This window comes from Phocoena sinus, chromosome 19 (genome assembly GCF_008692025.1).
Source record: "Phocoena sinus isolate mPhoSin1 chromosome 19, mPhoSin1.pri, whole genome shotgun sequence".
NCBI classification, from domain to species: domain Eukaryota; kingdom Metazoa; phylum Chordata; class Mammalia; order Artiodactyla; family Phocoenidae; genus Phocoena; species Phocoena sinus.
In genome coordinates this window covers 6,955,234-6,980,170 of record NC_045781.1, presented here as the reverse complement: position 1 = coordinate 6,980,170, position 24,937 = coordinate 6,955,234, and the positions used below count along the sequence as shown (strand labels likewise).

Sequence of the window (24,937 nt, the reverse complement as noted above, 5' to 3'; positions counted from 1 at the left end):
GCACGGAACAGAGGGCAAAAGGGGGACGGCTTGCTGACTGATAAGACGTCGGGGATGGACCAGGGGTCCCTCAGACTAACGCTCCCTTGCTTGAGCCCATTTCACCTAAGCTTGAGGGCGTAGATTCCATCGCAGGTGACGCAGCCCCCGCCGCCCTCTCCCGGCAGCTGTAGTCCCTTCACCCTTCGCCCGCTCGGCCAATACGCATGCGCCCGCTTCACGAGCCTGGTCGAGCGCCCCGGCAGCCCTACGCATGCGCGGCCTTACAGGTAACCGACTACACCCGCGCACGCCTGGCCCCCGTGTGCGCCTGCGTCGGGGGAGGAGCTCTGAGACGCCGCGCGCGCTCTCGATCCCACCCCGCCGCCTTTGCTTTTCCGGGCGGGCGCAACGCACGCGCCTCTCCTCAACGACCCAGGTGCCGTTTGTTTGTCGTTCGTGGCCCTCAGCTGTGTCCCTAGACTGGGACGTGGCCTCAGCTGCGCCCTGGCCGTGTCGAGGTTCCCCGGACCAGCCGAGTCAGAACCCCTCCTGAAATCCTGGCAGAGCCCCCAAATCCTAGGGGAGAGTCCCCAATATCAGGGCCTTCCAAGGCTTGTTAAAAGTCTTTTTGAAATCCTGACCAGATCCCCTCAGAAATACTGAAAGGAACCCCCCAGGAAATCTTGTAGATGACCCCTGAAATCCTGTCAGAATCTTCTAGAAATTCTGTCAGACTTCTCCCTCAGAGCCTGTCAGAGACACCCCCCCAAACCCTGTTTCGCTCCTCCCAACTCCTATCAGAACCCTCCCCCCAAGTCCTGCCAGAGGTCCCCAGAAACCAAAAATCCTGTCAGATTCCCCTCCAAAATCCTGTTAGAGACGCCCTCCCCCGAAATCCGGAGACTCCCCAGAAATCCAGTCAGAGACCCCCTTGAAATCCCCACAATGCTTGCTTGGGTCCTCCTCCTGCTAGAATCTCCCCATCAAAGACCCCTGAGGTCCACCAGAGCCTCCCTCGGTCCCTCACCAGGAGTGTGTCCCCCAAGCCCTGTCAGAGGCTCCCAGGGCCTGTCAGCACCCTCGCTCGCAGGGACCCTTCCCCACTCAGGGCCCACAGCCGTCACCCCCCTTCTGCACCCCCCAGCCTGGTCCACACTCTGGAAGGGTCTCTCTTGAAAGACCCCTTTTTCTAGGACCTTCTAAAAGCCACCAGGAAGTGTGCACTCCATAGCTGTGGACTCCCGTCTGGCACCAGGGAGAGCAGGGCGTGGGGAGTACTTGGTGAGGAAAGGGGGGGCTGAGTGGGTGGGGTGAGGACAGACAGGCCCCAGGTGACCGTATGTTGACCATGTGCCCCAGTGTGCCCAGTTCAGCCTCATATGGGCACCATTGTCTGTTGTCATTATTCGTAGCTCCCCTTTCACTCTTGAAAGAGTCCTGGAGTTGGGACAGTAAGTCGTATGGTCAACCTGGGTATGATGGAAGCAGGACAGGGCACTGTCAGGGCACAAGGGAGGGAGTCCCCTAACTGCTCTAGGCACTCAAGGAAGGCTCCCCAGAGGAGCTGTGAGTCTGGGCCTGGGAGGACCGTGGGAAGATGCTGAGTCTCTATATGGGCCGTGAGGGACCTGGAGGTCGGCCAGTGGAGAGCAAAGTGACAAGAGGAAGCCAGGAGTTTCAGGGACAACTCTGTGCCGAACCAGCCTGAGGGGCTGGACTTAGTCCTGAGGGCACTAGGGAGCCATGGGAGGGCTGGGAGCAGGAGAGAGGTGGGGATCAAACTCACAGGCGAAGCCAGCAGTTCCAAATACAAGCTGATAGGGCAAGAATGTCAGTAGCCCAGGGTGGTGTGAGAACCCAGGGACAGCCCCTCTTTCGGAAACGTTTTCTAGAGGAGGGGACATGGGAGCTGAGACAGGAAGGGCCAGTGAAGAGGATGTCCCAGGCAGAGACCTGGAGGTGGGAAGAACTGGCTCAGTTTGGGGAACAGCACACAGTTCAGAGTTGCTGGAGCAGCAAGTGGGATTTGGGGTCAGGGAGACAGGTGGGATCAGGCCATGAAGGGCCTTCGATATCAAGTCCAAGGTCTAGGCTTTGTCCACGGGGTGCTTGGGCGCTGTGGAAAGACATTGAGCAGGGGAGGGGCGGGTAGCTCTGGGGCCCTGTGAGGATGGGTTGGGGCGGGAGACTGGAGTCAGGAGGCTGGGTCAAGGGCCCAGGGGGAGAGGCTGAGGCCTGACGTGGGGCCATAGGGAAGGAGAGGAGGGGTCAGGGGAGAGTCACTGGGCAGGAGGGACAGGGCTGGGGAACTTGACAAACTGCGAGGAGGAGGGATGGCAGGAAGGAGTGACCCTACCCCCTTTGATCTCTGCCGCCCACTGCTTGGGCCCCCCATTTTCCCAGCTCACACCTCCAGTCCATAAAACAGGTCTGAGTGGGAGCTGCACTGGTCCAGGCAGGGGTAGGCAAACTGGTTCTGAGAATCCAGAGCGGCCTGGCGCACAGGTGGGGCAAGGCAGGTCTCCATCCACGGGTGGCTGGTCTGAGGTCATTCCCCTGTTTGTCCTTCCAGGATCTCTTGAAGAAGCTGGTCCCTTTTCGGTCCCTCCCAGTGATGTGGGGGAGCTGTTAGCTTCGCCAGCAGCTGCAGAGCAGCGGGGGTGGCCCATGGACCTGCCAGAGAGCCAGGCGGGTGGCCCTGCTGCCGAAGGTAAGTGGCTGCGTCCCTGTTTGTCCCGTGGGAGGATGAAGAGGGAGGAGTGGATGGATGGGACACCAGGCTGTGACTCGGGGACTTGGGAGAGGTGGCCTGGGGTGGCTGAGCCTCCACCTCAAGGCAGGGTGGGCGGTAGGGAGGGATCCTTGATGAAGTGCCTGCTGTGTGCCCACCTGCCTGGACAGCTTATTTCATTTGCTCTGGGGAGGCCAGACTGCGAGAGTAGAAGCCTCTGCATGCGCTGTGCCCCCTGCCTGGAGCACCCTCTCCAGTGACCCACAGGCTACCCTCACTTCATTCAGATCTCTGCTTTCTGTAAAGCAGCTGCCCTGTCGCACTCTCTCCCCTTTCCTGCTTTACTTCTCTTCATAGCACTGACATCTATTTGTCTGTCTGTTTAGACTCTGTCTCCCCCACTAGAACATGAGCTCCACAGGGCAGCCTCGGTTTTATTCACTCTGGTATTCCCAGTCCCTAGAGCTGCGCTGGTCAATGTGCGAGCCATATATGTAATTTAAAATTTTGTCAGTAGCCACATTGAAAGAAAAAAAAACAGACAAAATGAATGGCAATAATAGATTTTATTTAACCCCATATATCCAAAACAGTATCCTTTCAGCATACAACAATATAAAAATGTGTTGAGTCATTCTCTTTTTCTCATACTAAGTCTTCAAAATCTGGTGTGTACTTTACACTAACAGAGCACCTCAGTTTACACTCACCACAGTTCAGGCCTCAAGAACCACTGTGGCCAGCGGCTGCCCTGTTGGTCACGCTGCACTGGAGCAATGCCTGACATGTAATAGGAACCCAGTTGCTAAGTCCTTGAATAATTGGATGGATGCAGACCAAATGGGTGTGAAAACGGCTTCGGGCGGAAGATGCTGGGTTGCCCTTCCTGAAACTCATCTATTAAGTGAGAGAGCCCGAGGGAGACTCCCATCCTAGAGGAGAGGCAAGACTCCTTTCTTAGAGGCTCCTAGCAGGCCTGGACTCTGGCCTCAGGAGGCTCTCCAGATAAGAAGGTAGGAGGCAGACACCGGGGTTCGGGAAGTGAGGGCAGGCTGACCGAGGGACCAACATCTAAACTTCGTCTGCACCAGCAGAGGGCGTGCGGCCACCGAGGAACCCATGGCCAAGGGCTGAGCCAGCTTTGGGAGGCTCCCGAAGGAAAGGGAGGAACACACCCAGAAGGGATGGAGGCCGAGGAAGGCAGGGGGGGAGAGAGACAAGACAGCGGAGGAGGGAGAGAGAAGGCTCAGGGAACGGAGAGTCGCTGAGTTGTGGGGAAAGAAGCACAGAGACAGGGAAGAAAATGGGAGCGGTGGACATGGAGACAGGCAGGCAGGACTCAGGGGACAGAGAGATGGGGAGGAGGATGGGGAGAAAGAGCCAGAGAGAAAAAACTAGAAAAGGGACAGGACAGAGACAGAGGTAGAGACATTGAGGAAGGAAATGAAGGAAAGAAGACAGGAGAGAAGCAGAGTGACATCTTCCTGAGGGGCCCCGGGAGGCAGAGTGTCACATCTTCACTGTAGATACATGCAGATCCTCAGATCCCACAACATCTGGAGCCAGCCAGTCCTGGGTGACCTCACTGGGCCTCAGGGTCCTCCTCCATAACATGGGGGCACAGTGAGAGGAGGTGTCTCCCCTAACTGTACATTCCCGCTCCCCTTCCCTAGAAGCATGAGTTCAAACCCAAGGGGACAAATTTTAGCTCACTACAAAGAACCCTTGAAGAATCAGAGGGATGAGAAAGGGCACTCATATGTTGAACATGTGACCTTGGGCAAGTTTCTAAGTTGCCCGTCTCTAAGTATCCTTATCTTTAAAGTGGGGCTAATAATAGCAGCCACCATGGTTCGTGTAAGATGCTCAGAAGGGGCCTGGCTCCTATTAAAGGCTGAATAAATGTTCAGTTTTATTATTGAGCTTCCACCATGTGCCAGGCCCTCTGCCAGGACCTTTCCAGATTTTATCTCATCTCTTCTCCAGGAGCGAAGTAACCACCACCCCACCCATTTTCCGGAGGAAGAAACTGAGGCTCCAAGAGCCTGAGTCCCTTGCCCAGATTGCCCCCTGAGTCTGTCAGACCTTGCAGCCTGTGCTTGGCCCTCTGCTATACCCAGCTGTCCAGGGTCAGGGCAGGGAGCCTCATAGGTCACTTCCAGCCCTGGGAAAGAGGCTGGGCTGGCCCAGTGGGTCCTGGGGTAGAGAATATATAGGCTCCTTCTATATCTTGGAGCATTTGTTGAGTGCCTGTTATGTGTGGATACAGCAGTGGACAAACAGACCCCAGGATATTCACATTGTGCAGAGGCAGGGGAGAGGGGGTGCTCTTCAAATACATAGACCTAGCCCTCCCATCCCTGGGGAGGGGAGATCACTCTATCCACCCATTTTACCGGTGGGGAAACTGAGGCTCCAAAAGGAGAAAAGACTTGACCACAGTCATGAAGCTGGACTCTGAGCTCCTAACTGCTCCCCACCCACCCACCCTGCCTGGATTGCCCCATCCCCCTTTGTTTCAGGCCCCAGACCGTGGGCACTGACGATCAGGGATGTGGGAAGGAGAGAGACCCAGCCCCGAGGCAGGCTGGGAGACCGGAGATGCTGCCGGGAGGGATCGATCCAGGCTGCCCGCGCGATATTGGATTGTTCCTGGCTCCTGGGCCCACCTTCACCCTCGGCTTCTCCCAGAATCCTCTCTTCTTTGCCCTCCTCCACCCTTAGCCCCCTCTGAGCCGAGCCTGGGAAGCAGGGGAAGAGAGGAGGAAAGGCTGTACTCAGAGTATTTGTTCAGTATCTGGGCTCCTGAGCCCATTGAACACAAAGGATTCAACAGCAGGGGCACTTCCTGGCCTGAAAGATGGGGCCCACATTCCCAGGTCAGGGGATGGGGGAGATGACTCAAAGACCCTCACATTGCGGCTGCCACCCAAAGCTTCCTGCGGTCCCCCACCAGCCCAAACTCCAGGCAGCTTGAAATGAATTCCTTCCCCTCTGCAGGAGCCAGGACCTGGGGTCACCCCTCTTTGCTCTTCATCGTCCCCCCTTCTCATAGGTTGGCTGGCACTCTTGTCTCCTCAGTGTACCTCTTGGACCAGCCAGAGGAGGGGAGCCTGGGGCCACCGCTCAGCTTAGAGGAACAAATACTCAACTCCACGTTTGAAGCTTGTGACCCCCAGAGGACAGGTCAGCGAATCAAGGAATTATGAGGGATGGAGATGGGCGGCTGGGAACTGGGGAGCCATAGCGAGAGGGATGGGCTAGGGTGAAGTGGATGATTGTGGGAAGCTTCCGGAAGGAAATGGATAAGGGGATGGAGGCCTTTCAGGACAAGGACAGTGAAGGGAGGAAACTTGGGGAACGATAACAGAGGAGGGTGGGGCTTTGGGGCCTGGGAGAGGGAGGAGGGGCAGCCACTGTGGACCTGGTGGGGCACAGCTGGTCCTCTTCAGTCCACCTTCTGAGGTGGGGATGACTGGGCCCCATTGCCCAAGGGCCATGGTGCTGGGGAGCCACCAGCCCAGCCAGTGGTCCCACTTCAAAACCATTGCCTGTCCCCATCCCCCACCCCTCACCTGCCCCAGACTCCCTCACAGCCTGCTTTATCCCCAGGCACTGTGGCTGTGACCCATGTACTAGCCTACCTGGAGGCTGTGACGGGACGGGGTCCCCAGGATGCACGCCTCCAAACACTGGCCTGCAGCCTGGACCCCAATGGCGAGGGCCCTCAGGCCACTGTGGACTTGGACACCTTCCTGGTCATCATGCGGGACTGGATTGCTGCCTGTCAGCTGGATGGGTGGGTCCCCGCACCTCCCCCCTCCCCCAGGAAACCCTTCCTAAGATCTAACCTCATACCTGCTTACTGCAGCCAGCACCCTTTGGGCACAGCGACCTGCTGTAGTTGGAAGGAAGCTGAGGAGGAGAGAAAAGTAGAGATGGGGTTGGCGGGGGAGGTTCTGAGGACAAAGTGCCTGAAATGGGGAGGCAGAGGGAGTCTGGGGGCAGAAATAAAATGGGCTAGAAGGAGGAGAAGGGTGATTGTTAAGGGGCTGACAGAGGCCTGTCCCCATCCCTCCTCCAAACCCAGTTCTTGCCCCTCCTGCTTTTCCATCTGGCCCCGGGCGCTTGCCATCTGGCCTCACCTTCCTCCCCACGGTGCTCACTCTCACCTGACCTGTCCCCTCCCACCACCCGCAATCCCCCTGCCAGTGGCTGGTCAGGAGTGGGCGGGTTGTTGCAGGGAGCTCTAAGCCTCATCCCTTTGATACAGGGGATTAGAGCTGGAAGAGGAGACCGCCTTTGAGGGAACCCTGACCTCCCAGCAACTGCCATCTGGTGAGATTGTTATATATAGAATGAAGCAGGCAGGCCCAGGGTCAGACAGTGTGGGGAACTTCCCACCCAGGGGCAGAGCAGGGGATGCGGCAGGACTCCAGAGACTTATGCTCTAACCTGGAGCTGCAAGTTTGGCTTTCTAGGTGCCTCCATGACATGACTGCCTCCCAGCTGCCCTGAGCTTTGGGGTTTATTTGTTTTTTTCCTCACAGGGTTCTTTCCAACCCCTCCTAACACCAGCCCTGTTACAGAGGTCCCTCCTACCTCTCATCATCATCTCCATCACCATCATCAAGCCGGCCCCTCCCTGTACTCTAGTCCCTGCATTCAAAGTCCCTCTGGTCTTGTTGCTGGCACTGCCCCGCTCCGGCCTGGCCTCAGCTCAGGCTGTTTCTCAGCCTAAACTTTCCGTGTCTTCTCTAATCCTTCACACCTGATAGGGAAGCCCTGGTGGGGAAGGCCTGGGATGCTGCAGGCTAAGGTCCCTTTAGACTAAGGTCCCTTTCTGTCCAGTTCCCTCAGCACAGACCTGCAGTCCTCCCCTGCAGAAATCTGATTATCTGACTCATTACCTGCCCTGCTGTTTGGTTGGCTGGTTTGCTCACCATTCTACCCCAAAGTCTTCACACACAGGAGGTGCTCCATAAAAGTGTTCATGTTCTATTTCTCCAGGCTTATAAAAACAAAACAAAAGTCAAAAAATATAGCTTTCTTGTTATTCTCTGGGACCTCCTCCAACCGGGCTGTGAGCAGGGAAGGGGCAGGTCAGCTCCCGGTGAGGAGAGGCTGGAGGCCAGGAGTCCAGGGAGGAGGCTGTGGTGAGGATCCAGGGGGAGAAGGTAAGGCCTGAGGCAGGAGGAGTGAGGGAGCCAGGACAGCCCAGGGGCTGGGTGGGTGAGTGGGAGAACTGGGAGGACAGACAAGTTTGGAGCAGTTGAGGTGCTGCCCAGTGTTGGGCATGATGAATGTGGGGTGGTTGGAGGCTATGGGGAGATCCGATCTGAGCTCAAGGTACCCATGAGCAAGAGGCTTTCTGGATGGTGTGTATAATTGCAGCCCCAGGAGCAGATGGGATCACCCAGAGTGAATCTGAGGATGGAGGCCAAAGGAAGACAGACCAAGGCCGGAATCCTGGAGCAATCCAACATCTCAGGCCACCTGGGAGCCCACCACCCTCTGTCTGTCTCCCTCCAGGATGCTCAGAAGCTGAGGATCCAGCCAACCTGGAGAGCTTCGGAGGCGAAGACCCCAGACCTGAGTTGTACCTATCCTCAGCCCCTCCCTGCCCTCCCCCTGCCCATGCCCTCCAGCCTGCCTAGGGCCCAGGGCCTGGCCTAGGGCTTGGGGTCCTTCGGGAAGTGGGTGAGGGACACAGGCTGTGCTAATAGCGCAGGGAGAGTGGGGCAGTCTCCTATTTCTCTTTCTCTAGAAGAGCCGCATCTCCCCGACACCAACACCTACCCCGACCTGGGGAAAGGAGGCCAGGGCTGTGGGCAGTGACCCTGGACCTTCCCTGTCCCCAGGCCCGCCACAGCTGACCTGCTGAGCAGCCTGGAGGACTTGGAGCTCAGCAACCGCCGGCTGGCGGGGGAGAACGCCAAACTGCAGCGCAGTGTGGAGACAGCCGAGGAGGGTTCCCTGCACCTCGGGGAGGAAATTTTGGCTTTGCGCAAGCAGCTCCGCAGGTGGGCCCGGCCCCGCCCACCCTCCTGCACACCCCCGTGTCCCACCTGCCCACAGGCACAGGCTCACTGCCACTTTCTTAGTATTTTAGGTAGAAACTGGGTTTCTGTCCCCCACACTCAGTCTCTTTCCCTCCTTTTTTCTCTGGGTCTCTGTCTGGGATTTCTCTGTTGCTCTGAGTGGATCTACATCTGTGATCTCTGTCTTCCTCTCTCCCATGTGGCCCACCTGCCCCCGCCCCCACTCAGTACCCAACAGGCTCTGCAGTTTGCCAAGGCCGTGGATGAGGAACTGGAGGACCTGAAGACTCTGGCCAAGAGCCTGGAGGAACAGAATCACGACCTTCTGGCCCAAGCCCGGCAGACGGTGGGTTTCTGGCAAGGGGCACAAAGGTGCACTCTTCTTCCTACTATCTTGGAGTCTGAGCAACAGAGACTGACTATGGAGTGGGAAAGGGCAGAGGTCTCCCGGGCTTCCTCCCTCAGTCCAGGCCCTGCTCCCTAGACTTTGGATCCAGATCTACTTGCCATCCCTCTCATAACAAAGGGGACAGCAGCAGTCAGCAGGGCTCCCCAGACGCATTCCCCCGGCCCTGCTCTTCAGTGACCCAGGCCCAAGCTGTGTGCCCAGGGGTGGAAAAAGGGCAATCTGGGGGCAAGGAGGCCTGAAAAGAAGGCTTTGTTCTCTCTCTGGGCTCGGTCAGGAAAAGGAGCAGCAGCAGCTGGTGGCTGAGATAGAGAGTCTGCAGGAGGAGGTGAGCTGAGGCCCAGTGCCCACCCCTACCCCTTCCCCAGTCCTCAGGATCTCCCTGCCCTACCCACTGCTGCCCCAAACACCCCCAGCCGCCTGCAACAAACACCCTTCAGTCTGGTGAGGGAGACCTCAGAAGCCCAGTCCCAATGTGTGAAGTCCCTGAAGGTCACATGTCTGCATGTGAGGACTGCCACAGTCGGTAAGAGGGTGGGGCATGGGGCGGACTCCCCGTTACGTTGAGGCTGCCTACGTAAGCATGGGCCAGTCTGCCCTTCTCTGTGCCTCAGTGCCCTCAACTGCGAGAAAGGGAAAAATAATGGAATCTCCCTGGTTGGATTGTGTGAGATTTAAACAAGAGGGTGCTAGGTACAAGGCAGGACACATGGAAAGAGCTCACTAGAAGATAGCTAGTGTTGTTCATATTTTTTATGGTGGAAAGAGCACAGGCCTTAAAGTCAGCCCTGATTCAAATCCCGTCTCTGGGAATCCCCTGGCAGTCCAGTGGTTAGGACTCTGAGCTTCCACTGCAGGGGACACGGGTTCGATCCCTGGCTGGGGAACTAAGATCCTGCATGCCGCACCGCATGGCCAAAAAAAAAAACAAATCCCATCTCTGCCACTTACACAACAGACAGCCTTTAGGCATGTGACATGCCCTTTCCGAGCCATAGTTTTATTCTCTAAGAGCAGGAGAGAAGGATATCTGTTCGTCAGGATTGTTGTGGGGATTAAATGGCCACTTTTAGCCCAGAGCCTAACACATAGCATGAAAGGCCCAGTCCAACCTCAGGGCTGATTCAAGCCCCATTCTGAGACAGAAAACATCGTCTTAGTTAATTCTGGGTCCACCTACTCCTTTTAGGTGGAAATAAAGCCCGCACGGAAGGTGGCATCTAAGTTGCTGGAGATCCATGCAGCATCTCAGTGCTCCTCAGTCAATGTCTGTTCTCTCTGCTGGTCACAGACTGATGTTCGTTGTCCCATCTGGTCCTTAGCCTTAGTCACCACTGCACGCTGGCATCCACTGGGGGGCTGACATTGCCTTCTGGTCTCTGGATGTACTGTCCTCACTGCATCTGCTGGTGGTAGCCCTCGTCGGAACCCCATAACCCACAAATGCCACTGGGGTTCCTCCACACCCTTTTAGGGGCACAGAGGAGGTTTAGCTGCTTTCCTGTGACTTTGTGTCTATAGGGGCCTCACTGGGCCTTCTGTGCCTTAGCTCCTCACACAGCCATCTCTGTTCTGTTTTTCACACACCTTGCTGCTTCACAGACTGAGCTGGGAAACACCTCTCTCAGATTCCCAGATGTTCCAGAGGTTCTGTGGTTCAACTGCATCCATCCTGTCCAGCCGTCTAACCTGGGGCTTGGGACTGGCCTCAGGGCCCATTTTCACTCTGTTGTTCTCTTCTTTGACTCTTCCTGAGCTCCTCCTCCAGCGCTGAGGATCTCTGCCCAGTCCAGGCAGTAATACTCATTCTGCCTGATCCTCCCAAATCTCTGTCCTATGTCTGTATTATGGCTTTTACACGTAAACCAAAAAATTTTCCACCATCATTCCCTGGCTCTTCCATGAAAATTCCCTCTGTCGGGACAATGGGAATCTCGCTGCAGGATGGCTGCCATGGTGTGAAGCATGGGGTGCAGACAGGATGTGACTGTTTCTTCTAGAACATCTCTTTTATTGGGGGTATAGTTGTTTTACAACGTTGTGTTGGTTTCTACCGTACAGCAAAGTGCCGTAGAGTTCCCTGTGCTATACAGCAGGTTCTCATTGGTTATCTATTTTATACATATTAGTGTATATATGTCAATCCCAATCTCCCAATTCATCCCACCCCCTCCCCCAAAATATCTCTTTTTAAGAACAAGAAGAAACTTTCCCTGAAGCCCCATGACAGGACCTCCCTCTCATATCTCATTGGCTAAAGTGACATCAAATGATTATAGCCAGACCACTCCCTGGCATGGATAACACAGCCACCGATAGGTCTGGGATACTTTCAGCTTGGAAGAAGAAAGCACTGAAGAACCGGTGGCTTCAGTCTGAAGGACGCTAATTAACTTAACAAGAGGTTTTGAAGGTTCTGGGCTGGTTTGGCAGCTTTTTGACTTGTTTGTCTGCCCATGGCCTCAGGATCACAGATGGCTGCAACAGCTCCAGACCTCGCGTTCTCACTCAAAGCAGGACAAAGAGGGACAAATGCTCCTCTCATGGCTCTCTCTCTTCATAAGAAGGAAACATTTTTCCAGGAGCACCTCCACTCCACCCCCACACCAGCAGACTCCTCTCACAGCTCACTGGATTTCATGACGAGAGGCTGGGATAATATCTGACCTTCCTCAGCCTCTGGAGTGGGAGGCAAACAAGTGAGAGGGGGTGAGAATGGCTGCTGGGTTAGCTAACCAGCCGGGTATCTGTCCTGAATCTGCTGAGATTTCCATCTTGATTCACCTCCAGAGCTGCGGCTGGGACCCACCTGCCCGCGTGGATAGTGGACCCCCAAGGAAAGTAGGAGAGGGAATAAGCAGGGTGAATGGCAGCCGGCAGTCTCTGCCTCCTCCTGGCCCAGAAGGCCTGTGCCAGGTCAAGTGCCTTGAGCAGCGCCTGGGACATCCTAGGCGCTTGATAAACAAGCTATTCTTGGTTCCCTTCCCCCACCTTTCCCTTCTCAGCAGCTGCCTACAGACCATCTATAGATCAAGTTCTCAAGTTACAGTACAATAATGCTGGAGTAAGGGACACTCAGCTTTCCTACCAGAACGTACAGAGCAGGACTCAGGTTACTGCAGAAGAAGGCAGGAGCGGCTGAGTAACCAGGTTCCCTGCCGAGTGGCCCAGGATCCAGCCTGTAAATCCCAACCAGGTGGACAGATGTTGACACAGCATTCCTGGCCCATCCTTCCTCTGCCCTTCACCTGGCAGCCCAGGCCCGCTGAGCCTGAGAGGGGGAGAAGGCGGCTGATGGAGGACTTGGAGCTGAGCCAGGCTGGAGTGGGGGGGGGGCTGACCTTGGTATCCCTAGGGGCGCCAGGAGGAGGGATGTGGCCAAGGGTAAGTCGACTGCCTCCATGCTCCCGAAATGCTTTCCCCAGTGACTGCCTCATGTCAAAACTCAGCGCAACTTGCTAGGTTTTTGGTGCCTGGAAGCTCTAGACTGGAATTTGGTCTGTTTTATTCTCAAATCCCATTTTGTGGCTGGCGTGGGCTGCCCTCTCCCAGCCCCCTTGTTTTCGCAGATAACTCTCTTTACCCTTGAGGACTCAGACCCAGTACGTCCTCCTTGCAAAGCCTGGGCTCCCACAAGGCCCAGGGCCCTAGGCCCACCTCATGTATTATCATCTGCTTCTGTGTCGGTCTCCACCTCCAGTGATGAGCAACTTGAGATGAGGGACGAAGCTCGTTCCCCATTCTCATCCAGGGCTGCATCTGGCTCAGAGGAGTCTGGGAGTTAAAAGTGCAGGATTCGGGCTTCTCTGGTGGCGCAGTTGTTGCGAGTCCGCCTGCCAATGCAGGGGACGCAGGTTCTTGCCCTGGTCCGGGAAGATCCCACATGCCGCGGAGCGGCTGGGCCCCTGAGCCATGGCCGCTGAGCCTGCGCGTCCGGAGCCTGTGCTCCGCAACGGGAGAGGCCACAACAGTGAGAGGCCCGCGTACCGCAAAACAAAAACAACAACAACAACAAAAGTGCAGGATGTGGAATCAGATTTGGGTTTGAGTCCACTTACTCTCCACGTGACCTTGGCCAAGTTTGTTAGCCACGCCAATCCTTAATTTCTTCTGTAAAAGTGGGGATGATGACAGTGTAAAAATTAATAATTGGGACAGCCAGACTTTACATTCTTCCTGAAAGGCACAGTATAACGCATATAGCAGTATCCATGAAATCTTCCTTCCAAAAATTAAACAGGTGTCTGGACAAGGCCCTGGACCTACACATCAGTTTATAGGAAATAATGAGGGGGGAGGAGCATGGTAAACGTCCTGCACAGGGAACAAGAACACAGTAAAGCAAATCCAAACGCACCAATTCTACAGGACAAATGACCTGGTTTCTTCTACAAATGAAGGACCTGAAAAAGTGCCAGGACTGGGGAGGCTGGGGATCACTGTCAGATGAAGAGAAATGGGAGGTTCCAACCAAAAGCCATGGTGGACCTTGTTTGGATCCTCATTCAAAGAAGCTAAACGTGAAAAGACATTTGTGAGACAACCGAAACCAAAAAAGAGCACTGGGTGTCCAATGATATTAAGGAATTATGAATAATTTTGTTAAGAGTGATCATCGTATTGTGGTTTTACTAGAGGAAAAGTCCTCAAGTAGAAAATACAAATGCTGGAGTAGTTACAGGTGAAATAATATGATGCCTGGGGTTTACTTTAAAATACTCTGGTTAAACAAAACAAAACAAAAACATTTGAAAAACATAGAAGAAATAAACGGGGAGAATGTATATGATTATTGAAATTGGGTGATGGATAATGGGGGTTCATCATACTGGTATTTTTTGGGGGGGCTGTGCCCCTCAGCTTGTGGAATCTTAGCTCCCCAACCAGGGATTGAACCCAGGCCCTCAGCAGTGAGAGTGTGGAGACTTCACCATGGACTGCCAGGGAATTCCCATCTTTATCTTTAAAATAGGGCATAAGAAATAAGCTAACACTGGCGAGGTGTTCAGTAACTATTAGCAATAATAATTAACTCATTTAATCCTCACAGCCACCCCGTGCATCCTATCTTATCTCCATTTTTGCAGCTCTATTTTGATTTTTCATCGGCAAATCAAAGCTGAGATCCCATAGGATGGTTGGAAGGATTAAATGGGCTAAAAGATAGACAGTGCTGAGCATGAGGCCCGAGGCACATCAAGTGCTCAGCAGATGTCAGCTATGAATATTAACATGGCCATTTGCTGAAGTGAATGTGACCAGGGTCCCTTCTTTCAGAACGAGAAGCTGCTGGCCGAGCGGGATGGAGTGAAAAGGAGGAGTGAGGAGCTGGCCACGGAGAAAGATGCTTTGAAGGTGCCACCCGTCCCTAGCACCTTGACAACTTCCTACCACCCCGAGGCCATTTTTACAATCACCAGTTTCAGCCCCTGTGGTCTGGTGAGATCAGGGACTTCAGTCAAGCCACCAGGTTCCCAGGGCCAGTGGGCAACTCAACTGAAACCCCCCTCGGTGTAGCTGATGTCCAGAGACATGGAGGGAGGTTGAGGAGAGGGGCTCGGGAGAGTGGGCAGGCCAGGGAGGGCAGGCCAGAGAGATGGACGGGCTCCTTCCTTGGCAGCGGCAGCTCTACGAGTGTGAACGCCTCATTTGCCAGCGAGACGCCATCCTCTCCGAGGTGAGGGGGCTGGGGGAAAACATTTGCCTTCTGTGTGTCTCCTGCCCCGAGTCTGCAAAGGGAAGTCCTGCTTGGCTGTAATCCTTGGATAATTAGCCAGGAGAGATCAGAGTGGTTCCCAGGAAACTGGTGCTCTCCCTCAGGCCCTAACTCTTCCCCCAAGCCCACCCCGCCTGTCCCCCCAACACCCAGCCTCAGCGTCTTTGGAGGGCTGGGCCCAGTCTCAGTCAGCTTTGGGCTTTCCCAGCGCACTCGCCACGCGGAGAGTCTGGCCAAGACCTTGGAGGAGTACAAAACTACAATCCAGGTAACCCACTGGCCTGGCCCCACTCTCCCCACTTCTCTTTTGCCATCTCTGGGATTTGCTGCCTCCTTCTGTCTCTGTTGATCTTTTTCCAAGTCTCCACGTCTTGTTTCTCCCATCGCTACTGTTTGACTGTGTGTCTGTCTCCCTCTCTGTCTCTCTCTGCCTTTTCACTTTTCCTCTGTTCCTTCCTTTCTCTCTCTCTATCTCCATCTCCTATCCACATTCCTTTTTTTTTTTTTAATATTTATTTATTTATTTATTTATTTGGCTATGTTGGGTCTTAGTTGCAGCACACGGGGTCTCTGTTGTGGCGCACGGGCTTCTCTATTTGTGGCACGCAGGCTTCTCCCTAGTTGTGGTGTGCGGGCTCCAGAGCGCGCAGGCTCAGTAGCTGTGGCGTGCAGACTTAGTTGCCGCGCGGCAGGTGGGATCTTAGTTCCCCAACGAGGGATCGAACCCATGTCCCCTGCGTTGGAAGGCAGATTCTTAACCACTATACCACCAGGGAAATCCCTCCCATCCACTTTCATTCTCTGTGGGTGACTTCTCACCACATCTCCCCTCCTCCTATTTCTGTATCTCTGCCGGGCTTGTTTAGATTCTTGTCTCGGCCTCTCTCTGGGTCTAGTCCCTCTGTCTCCTGAGGCGACTCCTCTCTATATACCTTGTCTTCAGAGTCTCTTGCACCCCACGTGTCTCTTGCCTCTCTGTGAATCTGTTTCTGTGTCTCTCGTTTTTCCATGTGTTTCTATCTCTGCCTTCCTTTTCTTAATTTTCCTGACTGATAGGTTACCTTCTGGGTTCCTGTTGCTCTTTGCCTCTCTTTGGCTTCCTAAGTTTCTGTCACTGTTTCTTCCCCTTCTCCCTTGGCAATATGTGTCTGGAGGAGCCCAAAGAAGTCACAGGAGTGGAACTGACCTTGGAAGAGGAGCCTAGGCATGGGGGGTAGGGAAAAATGGAGACCCAGGGGTCCCCCACTTCTTCCTTTGCAGGAACTGAGGCTGGAAATTTCACACCTGGAGGAGCAGCTGAGTCAGACACATGAGGGGTTGGATGAGTGAGTGGAATGGCAGGGGTGGAGGAGGCAGGAGGGGAGCCCCAGGACAGGGACCCCTGGCCTCCAGCCCCAAGGTGGGCAGGGCAGCAACCCCAGCATAGGCTGACGGACAGGTGGTGGACAGGCATGGAGGCAGCTTTCCCCGTCCTGACTGTGTGGCCAGGCTACCCGAAGGGGCTCAGGTGAGGAGAGTGGACTGGACCAAGCTGCCACGACCATCGCTGGGTGTGGAGATCCAGGCCATTCGGCAGGTGGGCCTGACACCCCCAGAACACCCTAACCCACCGCCAGCGGCAACTCTGACCCAGCCCTCTCACACCACCCCAGTTCCCCCAGGACCATCTCAGTCCTTAACTTCATCCCTAACCCAGTCCTTGGTCTGAGCACCAAACCACTGCCGGGTGCTGCCCCCACCGACTCCCCAGCCCAACCTCTCACACCACCTTCTTTCCACCTCCCATCCTCACGCCTCAGCCTATCTCCATCCCACCTCTGACCTGTCTTCTGCCTTAATCTGACTCTCCCTGGCCTCAGAAACAACTTCTTCTCTCCCAGAAACAAGAAGTGGCAGCCGCCGATCTCTCCAACCCTTTGTGTGGCGTGTGGCAGTGGGAGGAGATCATCAGTGAGACCAATGAGGAAGCTGAGTTTCCACCTGAAGCCCCAACTGGGGGGCAGGTGAGCACAGGAGGGACTCTGAGACCACCGGATCCAGGGGCCGGGAGAGGGGCCTGGGACACCACGTGCCTTCGCTGTTCCCCATCTCATAGACAGATGTTGACTGAGGGCCTGCTGGGTGCTGGCCAAGGAGCCCCCAGCCAGACAGGACACCACCCCTACCCTCTAGAGACTGGCCTGCTGGTGTGGAAGACAAAAGTGAAAAAAGCAAACACACAAATTGCATGCTAGTGGTTGTTGTCCTTATTTCAAATACACTGTCAGGAATCACCTTATTTAAAATGGGACTACAGTGGGAAGGGAGTAAGTGAATTGTTCTTCTTGACACCATAAAGGTACAGTAAGCATTTACCTTTTGAATATGTCACCTTTAAGAAAAACTTAACAAGCCCTCTATGTAATCTTGAATTCAACAATAGCCATTGTTTTATGACTTCCGTAATTACCTGAACAATATTTCAAACGTTGTTTGAAACAACGAAGACAGCTCATCTTCAGTGTTCACAGCTGAAAAGTGAGATTTTAAGCTGTTAGTGCCAGAAGAATTCCTTTTTTTTAAGGAAATATTGCTAAACAACGCTGTATTCTCTTGAAAATTATACTGCTTCAAAGCTGTTCATCATCCTTAAAAGACAAACTCGTTTCTCTGTTCACTTTTTCCCTGAGTTGAGAGAAGCTTCTGTTTCTCTTTGACACCAGCGCTCCTGTGGGATTCCTCACTGACCTCTCCCACTGCCTCTGCGAGGTTTAGGCACCCTCATCCCTCATGCTGTTACTCATGGGAAACTGAGGCTCAGAGGGCGATCACACAGCTTGTGGGGGGCGGAGCCGCGCTGCTCAGGGGAAGTGTACATTAGAGCGAGCTTCTGCTGAGAGTGGTCCGCTGCCTTCTGGAGGGGAAGGCTGACCCGGGCCTCCAGGTGCTGCCTGCGCTGGCTCCTGGGGATACAGAGCGGAGTCATTCAGGGCCTGGATCCTCCAGCGCTCAAGGCCTGGTAGAGATCATGCAATCAGGCCATCCCAATGCAGGATGATCCATGTGCTAGACGTGGGCGGCGGGCCCTGTGGGAGCCTCGAGAAGAGAGTTTCCATGTTGGGTAGGCGACTGAAGGAGATATCACAGGGAAACTGATACGAGTTTATTTTGAAGAAAGAAAGAGAGAAGTTAAGTGGTGTGATAAAGGAGAGGTCTTCCAGGCAGTGGGAACAGTAAATGCAAGGATGTGAGAGCGTGAAACCACGTAACATGTTTGTGGAGCAGAGGGCAGTGGGGGTGACTAATGAGAGATGAGGTCTGGCTGGATAATGAAAGGAATTCCCTGTCAATGAAGCTGAGAGGTTGTGCTTTTCTCCATCAAGCCACAGGAAGGCTGAGGGTAGGGAGGGGCAGGTCACCTCTGGATTTGGAAAGACCCCTCTGGGGCCACATGGGGACTGACTGGAGGCTGAGAGCCTGGGAGGCCAGGGAGGAGGCTGGGAAAGTGATCCAGAGGTAGAGGGTGAAGGTTGAGCCAGACCAGGGCCTTAGGATAGAGAAAAAGGGACAGGCAGAGAGAACTGGGGCAGGGAGACAGAGCTGCCGACCTGCTGACAGCGGGGTTGAGGGCGCTGGATTCCGGAAAGGGAGTAGACAGAAAGATGCTGAACTTAGCTTGCAACCCTCTGAGGTAAGCACCCTGAGGGATAGGGGGGTGCTTCTCAGGGGCGGTGGGTGCACAAGGCTGGAGCTCAGGGATGTATTTAGAAAAGTGTCGAGTTGGTGGTTGAGACCACAGGCAAGGATGGATGTCTCCAGAGAAAATGGAGGGGGCCCAAGAGGAGGGCAGGTCTTAGAAGCAGGTGGTGAATTCTTGGCAGGTGTTGCAGCCTGGGAGACCTAAGCTTTTCTTTCCCACAGAGAAACTCCCAGGGAGAGCCTGCATACCCTCATGAAGGAAGGAAGGAGCGATCAATGTGGTAAGAAGATTGGTCCTCCCTGAGCCATCCCTCTGCCTCTAGCTGACGCCAACTCTCAGATGGCTAGAGTACAAGGCCTGGAAAAGCCCTGAGGGAGTGCATCACTCATTCCCTCGTTCGTTCATGCTGAGGCCACCCTGGGCCTGCAGACCAGGATGAGTGAGACCCAGCCCTGCCCTCAGACCCTGATGGTTCCAGAAGGACATCCAGCACCCAACCCCACCTGGGGGGAAATACTTTTGGAGGAGGCCCTGCTTGGGGTCCGTTAGGAGTGGTATTCGTATAGGAGGCCCTTAGACAAGAAGACAGTTGTCAGGCAGATGGGACAGCTCAGTCACTAAGTCACTGTCACTGAACACACCTCTCCCAAGGCCTCCAGGGAACCGTGGGATGAATGAGACCAAGACTGTGCCTCAGGAGAGCAGTCAGACAGTTGGGAGATCATCAGGGGCTCTGGAATCAGACAGCCTGGGTTCAGATCCCAGCTCGGTTACTTTGTGATGGGGTGGAGTGAGCCCCTGCCCTGTGATTGTTACCGACTGTTACGAGGCTCATGTGCAGCCTCGGAGGATAGAGAAAGCACTAGATGTCTGGGCCCACCCTCCTCCATGGGGCCGCTGCCTTCCTGCGGTGCCTCTCTGTCCCCCCTCCCCTCTCGCAGGCTCCCGGCTGTGGCAACTAATGAGGCTGCCTGCCGCGGCCTCTAATTGGACTTGTCTGGGAAAGCTGAGATTGGGCAGGATGGGGGCCCTGGAGCTGTGACCTCCCCCTGCGTCACCAGGGAATGGAAGAGGGGGCTGAGCAGCGGCGTAGACAAGGGCTGGCGTAGGGGCTGGACATCCGAGCAGGGTGCAGTGGGCAGGGGCAGTATGATCCACAGATTGGGAAGCTGGGAGTGAGGGAAGTGGTGAATCCTGTGACCCCTAGACATGACCAGGGGCGAGAGCTTGGACCTTGAGAGAGGGGCTGGGGGTCCCCGAATAGAAGTCCCAGAGGACCAGACAGCTGTGTGTCTGACTGGGGCAGAGGCTGGGGCCCACGAGCCTGGATTGGATGGGAGTTGAGGAAACAGCTGTATCCTGAGGGTGTTGGGCCTGAAGCTGGTAGCTAAGGCTGGAAGGCTGGATCCCTGATCCCCAGCGAAGGTGGTTGGCAGGTGTTGTGGACCTCTGGGTCTCCAAGGGACGTCAGGGCTGGCCAGCTTGAGGCCTGAGTGCCCAGAGAGGCATTTCAGGGGCTCAGACAGCTGTGACCATAGGAGGCGCAGAGGCTGGAGCTTGCACACTTAAGAGAAATGATTTGGGATGGGGGCAGGGCCCACACAGTTGGGTTCTGGAGTCAAGGAAGTCTGAGCTGGAGTCCCAGTTCTCAAGACCCAGTAAGACCGAGACTGACTGAAAATGGCCCAACCCACGAGGCAGGAAGCTGGGCCAGGGGGTGGGGTCCCGGAGAGATCTGAGTCTCTGGTGTTTTGGGTGTGAGAGAACCAGAAGCCTCTGATCAACTGGGGGATCAGCTGGGAAAGTAGCAGCTGAGAAAGCCAATGAGGTGGAGAGGCCCCTGACCCTGTAGGAGTCACATACTCTGGAGAATTTGGTGAAAATTCCCTTGAAAAAATACAGATGCTGAGACCTACTCGCAACAGTTTGCTTGTTGGCAAACTCCAGGATATCCTCCAGGTGTCTCCACGGTGCCCATCCATGTTAAGAGCCCTCCTTTAAAGGTTCTGCCACACAGCGGGCGAATGGGAACCAGGCAGGGGAGACAGATGCTTGCAGCGACTTTCTTGTCACCCCAGGTTACCCAGGAGAGAGGAAGAAGAGGAAGCAGAGATCCCGGTCATGGTACGCAGTCCCCAGCACCATCCACTGCAGGCCCTCAGATGAGGCTGCTGTAGTCACAGCTCCTCCCCAGCCCCTGCCCACACCCCCAAGCAGACAGAAAAATAGTTTGGCCAAGAGATAACGATGCCCTCGCTGCAGCTAATGAGAGGAGACGGTGCTGTAGAGGGAGGCTGCAGGCCAGTGGGCGGCCAGAATGTTCCCAGGGGACCACCCAAGCACACATACAGGGCTGCAGCCGCTACACCACAGACGTGGCTACACCCCCGGGTTGCAAAAATGCACAGGCACAAGCGCCCACACTCAGGAAGGGCCGGGCCCTCCCCGGCCAGCCCCAGAACTCCTTTGGGGCACCGCACCTATCACAGCTGCCCTGCCCGGTACCACCCACAGCAGCTCCTTTGCTTCTCAAAGTGGCAGGTGACAATCCTGATTCTTAGGCAAGGGAAGAGAGGGAAGGAAATTGGCGAGGTCAGAAGCCTGCAGTCCTCAGAGAAGAACCGCGAGCCCCGAAGGTGTGCCAGCCTCCGTTCCGGGCACCTGGGACCCTTCAGGGTCCACACTGTCCAACATGGTCTCTCTGAGCAGCCTGACCCCAAGCCCACTTCTTTCCCACCACACCACGCTCCCTTCCATGGAGACTGGGGCCTCACCTCAGTTTCCTCGCAGCTAGTGTGACAGCAATCTTTACCCAGCTCTCAGGGTGAGGATAAGTGTTAAGGATCAGGTAGTAAAGTGCCTGGCACAGAGCAGACACACAGGAGGCGACAGTGGTGAAGATAGTGGCTGGGGTTGGTGTTCCTGGAACTCTTTATTTATTATTTTATTGTTATTACCATATCATCATCCACAGAGCAAAGGCATGGGTGGGAAAGCCTGAGATCTGCAGAGGGGATGCCCTTTCAGAAAGACACGGGGGATGAGGTGGGAAAGTGAGCCAGGAGTATTTGGGGCTTTAATCTTAAAGCGCCTGCTGGGCCTGGCACAGGGCAGGAAGATGGACCCAAAGAGTATACATGGGGGCTTCCCTGGTGGTGCAGTGGTTGAGGGTCCGCCTGCCGATACAGGGGACACGGGTTCGTGCCCCGGTCTGGGAGGATCCCACATGCCGCGGAGCGGCTGGGCCCGTGAGCCATGGCCGCTGAGCCTGCGCGTCCGGAGCCTGTGCTCCGCAACGGGAGAGGCCACAACAGTGAGAGGCCCACATACTGCAAAAAAAAAAAACAGTATCCACGGTGGACTAGGCCCAGCCCAGGGCTGGGCTCCTCAAGAATATGGGGTCTCTGCCCTCAGGGAGCCTGTATACTTCCAGAATCAGATGGAAGATGGAAATAATAATGTTGAGTAGCTCACGCAGTTATTGCACGCTCACTGTCTGCCAGGCACTGTTCTGAGCCCGCCTCCTGATTTTTTGGGTTTTGCCCACATTCACTCATTCATTCTCCACTTCAGCCCTGTGAAGTGGGTGCCATCATCATCCCCATCCAGCACATGGAGAAAGTGGGGCCTGGAGAGATGGGGGGACGTGCCAAGGGACACATAGCAGGAAACTGGCAGAGCTGGGAGCTCAACGCAGCAGTGTGTCTCCATGAGGCTCACGCACTGAACCACTGTGTCCCACCCCCTTCCATGTGGTCGCTTCTGTCCAGCGGGCTGAACCTAGCACCGCTCCCAATCCAGGACCCAGTGTCTCAAGTTTGTCTCCTTTGTCCTTCCAGGTGGATCTCCCCATCCCTCTGGGAGACTCACACCCTGGAGACATCCCAGGAAGCCCTCCTGAGAGGTAGAGGGACCCAAGGGCCTGGGGGTGGACTTGGGGGCAGAGAAAAAGTCCAGCACCATCGCCCTGCCTTCCTTTCCCCCCAGCAGGCCCTCAGAGCCAGAGCTACAGCAAGCCCTGGTGCCGGTGGTGAAGGAGCTGGTCCCAGTCAGGAGGCCAGTCTGGGGCCACCTCTGCCTGCGCCCCCTGCACCCCCAGCAGCTCAGGTGCACCCCAAGGCGTCTCCAGAAGGAGGGTGATGGTCAGACAGGGCACTGCCGGGATACCATGGGCTCCCCTGGGCCCCCCAAGCACTGTGCTGCCTCCCCACAGAGTCACTCGGCACCCGCTGATCCTGGCGCCAGTCCTGGGCCTGCTGCTGCTGCTGCTACTGCTACTGCTGCTGCTGCTCTCGGTCCGGCTGCTGGGCCAGTCCCCGCCCCCCACCTGGCCCCACCTCCAGCTCTGCTACCTCCAGCCGCCTCCAGTGTAAGGCACGCATCCCGCCGCCTCAGAGCGGCGTCTAGTTCAGTGATTTAACTGGGGCTCTTTTTACTGTTAATCCCGTGGGTGTGCCACTGTGATTTGGGATTATGCCACTGCCGGGACCCTAGATACAGTGCTCCAGGGTCCACAGCCCTGTATTGGGTTTTTATGTGAAGTCTCTTGTTTTTTTAACGTTGACAACTACATTTCTTAACAATAGCAAAACACAACCAATAATGGATTAAGCACTAGGGGTTATATTTCCCTCACAAAACAAGTCTGGAGGAGGGCAGTTGTGGACCCACAGCTCAGTCTCCATAGCACCGGGACCAGCTTGCTGTGATTCTCTGTGACTCTCTTGGCCCTTCCCCTGTGCTCAGGAGGTGGCGGGTGTTGTAGCTTCATACATCATATCTGCAGGGAGAAGGGGACACATCTCTCCCTTTTTATAAAGAAAAGCAATAGCCTTCCCAGAGCCAGCAGCAGACTCTGTCTCGTCGGCCAGAACTGTTTGGCATGACCACCCCTAGCTGCAAGGGCAACTCGGAGAGCAAGCATCTCTCTTGGCAGAAAGAGGGAGAACAAGATGTGGGCCAAGCACACACACAGATGTCACCAACGGCCAGCAGGAAAGGGTGTGCCATTTGTTCATTCAGCAAACACTTAGTGATCATCTATTTGCCATGGCTAGACCTTAGAAGACAGAAAAATAGACCCTCCAATGCCAGGCCGAGGAGCATTGATTTTTCTCCTGAGGATGATGGGAGTTTGGGGGACATTTAATTACTTGTTTTTGGTTATTTACTTTGTAATTGAGTTATAACTTACATACAATGATAAATGGACAAATCAAGTATCAGCTGGATAAATTACTGCACATGTAAACATCCATGAAACCAAAACCCAGGTCAAGATATAGAACACTTTCAGCACTGTAGAGGCTTCCTTGGGAGAGCTTTGAGCCAGGCAGGACAGTGATAGAGGTAGCTACAGGCTCTGTGAGAGCTCAGGAAAAGCACCTAACCCAGCCTGGGAGGTTAGAGATTTCTTCCCAAATAGGTGACGTCTGCATTTAGTCTTGGAAGATGGGTAAGGTTGGTTATAGTAAACAGAGGCGGGGGAGGGTGTCCCAGGCAGAGGGAAAAAAGTGTGTGAAGACCAGGTGGTTGGAAATCACCTCTGTGTGTAGAAAGCCATAGGCAGCACCATGTTGCTTGGATTTAAAAAAAAAAAAAAAGCCAGGGAAGGAGTTGAGGCTTTAGAATTGTGAGAAAAAAGATAGGCAGACAAGAGCCCATTAAGGGTTTTGAACACCAGCTTGAACTCTACTGCCAAGTGCCCAAGAAAGTGCTGTGATCAGGGAAGGGGCAGAATCAACTCTGGGTGGGAAAGAGACCTTCTGAGCCTGTACAGAGGATGAATAATAATGGAGTGAGGCTGGAGGCAGGAGGTGGGGAGAAGGCTTGGGGCCATGGTCCAGGTGAGAGAGCATGAGGCCTGAGCTGGGCTGGGTGCATGGATGGAAAAAAGGGCAGGGCAGAAAGAGGCAGAGCAGGAAGGACAGAGCCAGGACTGACAGGCTATGAAGGAGGATGAAGAGGGAAGGGGCAAGGACTGCACCTGCATCTGACCCAGTGACTGGTAGAGAGTGGAGCCATTCCCAACATAGGGAACCCATGAGAAGGGGTGGGCTTGTGGGGGACACTCTGAGCTCATGTGGGGAGGAGTGAGTGTCTGGGTTCCAAGAAGTGGCTGGAGCCCTGAGCACTGAGCTTTCAGTCTAGAAATGGGGGTCTGGATGTTATTAGCTGTGATGGTGATTGAAACGTGGGGATTGCTGAAATTTCCTGAGGAGAAGGGAGTAGAGTGAGAAGGGAAGGGGTTTGGGGCACCATTTTGTGAAAAACCTCAAATGCTAGACAAGCAATCTGGGAGGATGGACTTCCCTGGTGGTCCCGTGGTTAAGACTCCCCACTCCCAACGCAGGGGAACCAGTTTCGATCCCTGGTCAGGAAA

The 24,937-nt window shown here is 55.0% G+C and overlaps 1 protein-coding gene across 2 annotated transcripts; it reads left to right on the top strand.

Moving 5' to 3' along the window:
* The first annotated feature begins 284 nt into the window (after window positions 1–284).
* Window positions 285–23,181, top strand: KASH5 (KASH domain containing 5). Of its 2 annotated transcripts, none has more exons than XM_032613635.1 (20): window positions 285–418; window positions 2,555–2,692; window positions 5,795–5,899; window positions 6,326–6,512; window positions 6,987–7,051; window positions 8,246–8,312; window positions 8,575–8,736; window positions 8,983–9,100; window positions 9,438–9,488; window positions 14,438–14,515; window positions 14,781–14,837; window positions 15,085–15,144; window positions 16,137–16,201; window positions 16,365–16,452; window positions 16,757–16,879; window positions 18,777–18,835; window positions 20,634–20,679; window positions 22,395–22,459; window positions 22,543–22,662; window positions 22,769–23,181. In XM_032613635.1, exons 2-20 carry the CDS (start codon window positions 2,650–2,652, stop codon window positions 22,926–22,928), a joined length of 1,719 nt encoding a protein of 572 aa, XP_032469526.1. In that variant the 5' UTR covers window positions 285–418; window positions 2,555–2,649; the 3' UTR covers window positions 22,929–23,181. The 2 variants fall into 2 exon arrangements, with proteins under 2 accessions (XP_032469526.1, XP_032469527.1); XM_032613636.1 differs by lacking the exon at window positions 285–418 and adding an exon at window positions 1,197–1,263.
* Window positions 23,182–24,937: the final 1,756 nt, after the last annotated feature.

Coding starts and splice junctions, on each gene's coding strand:
- KASH5 (XM_032613635.1), top strand. CDS start 2,650: ATGGACCTGCCAGAGAGCCAGGCGGGTGGCCCTGCTGCCGAAG. Junction 9,101..9,437: donor TGGCCCAAGCCCGGCAGACG/GTGGGTTTCTGG, acceptor GGGCTCGGTCAG/GAAAAGGAGCAGCAGCAGCT. Junction 15,145..16,136: donor AGTACAAAACTACAATCCAG/GTAACCCACTGG, acceptor CTTCCTTTGCAG/GAACTGAGGCTGGAAATTTC.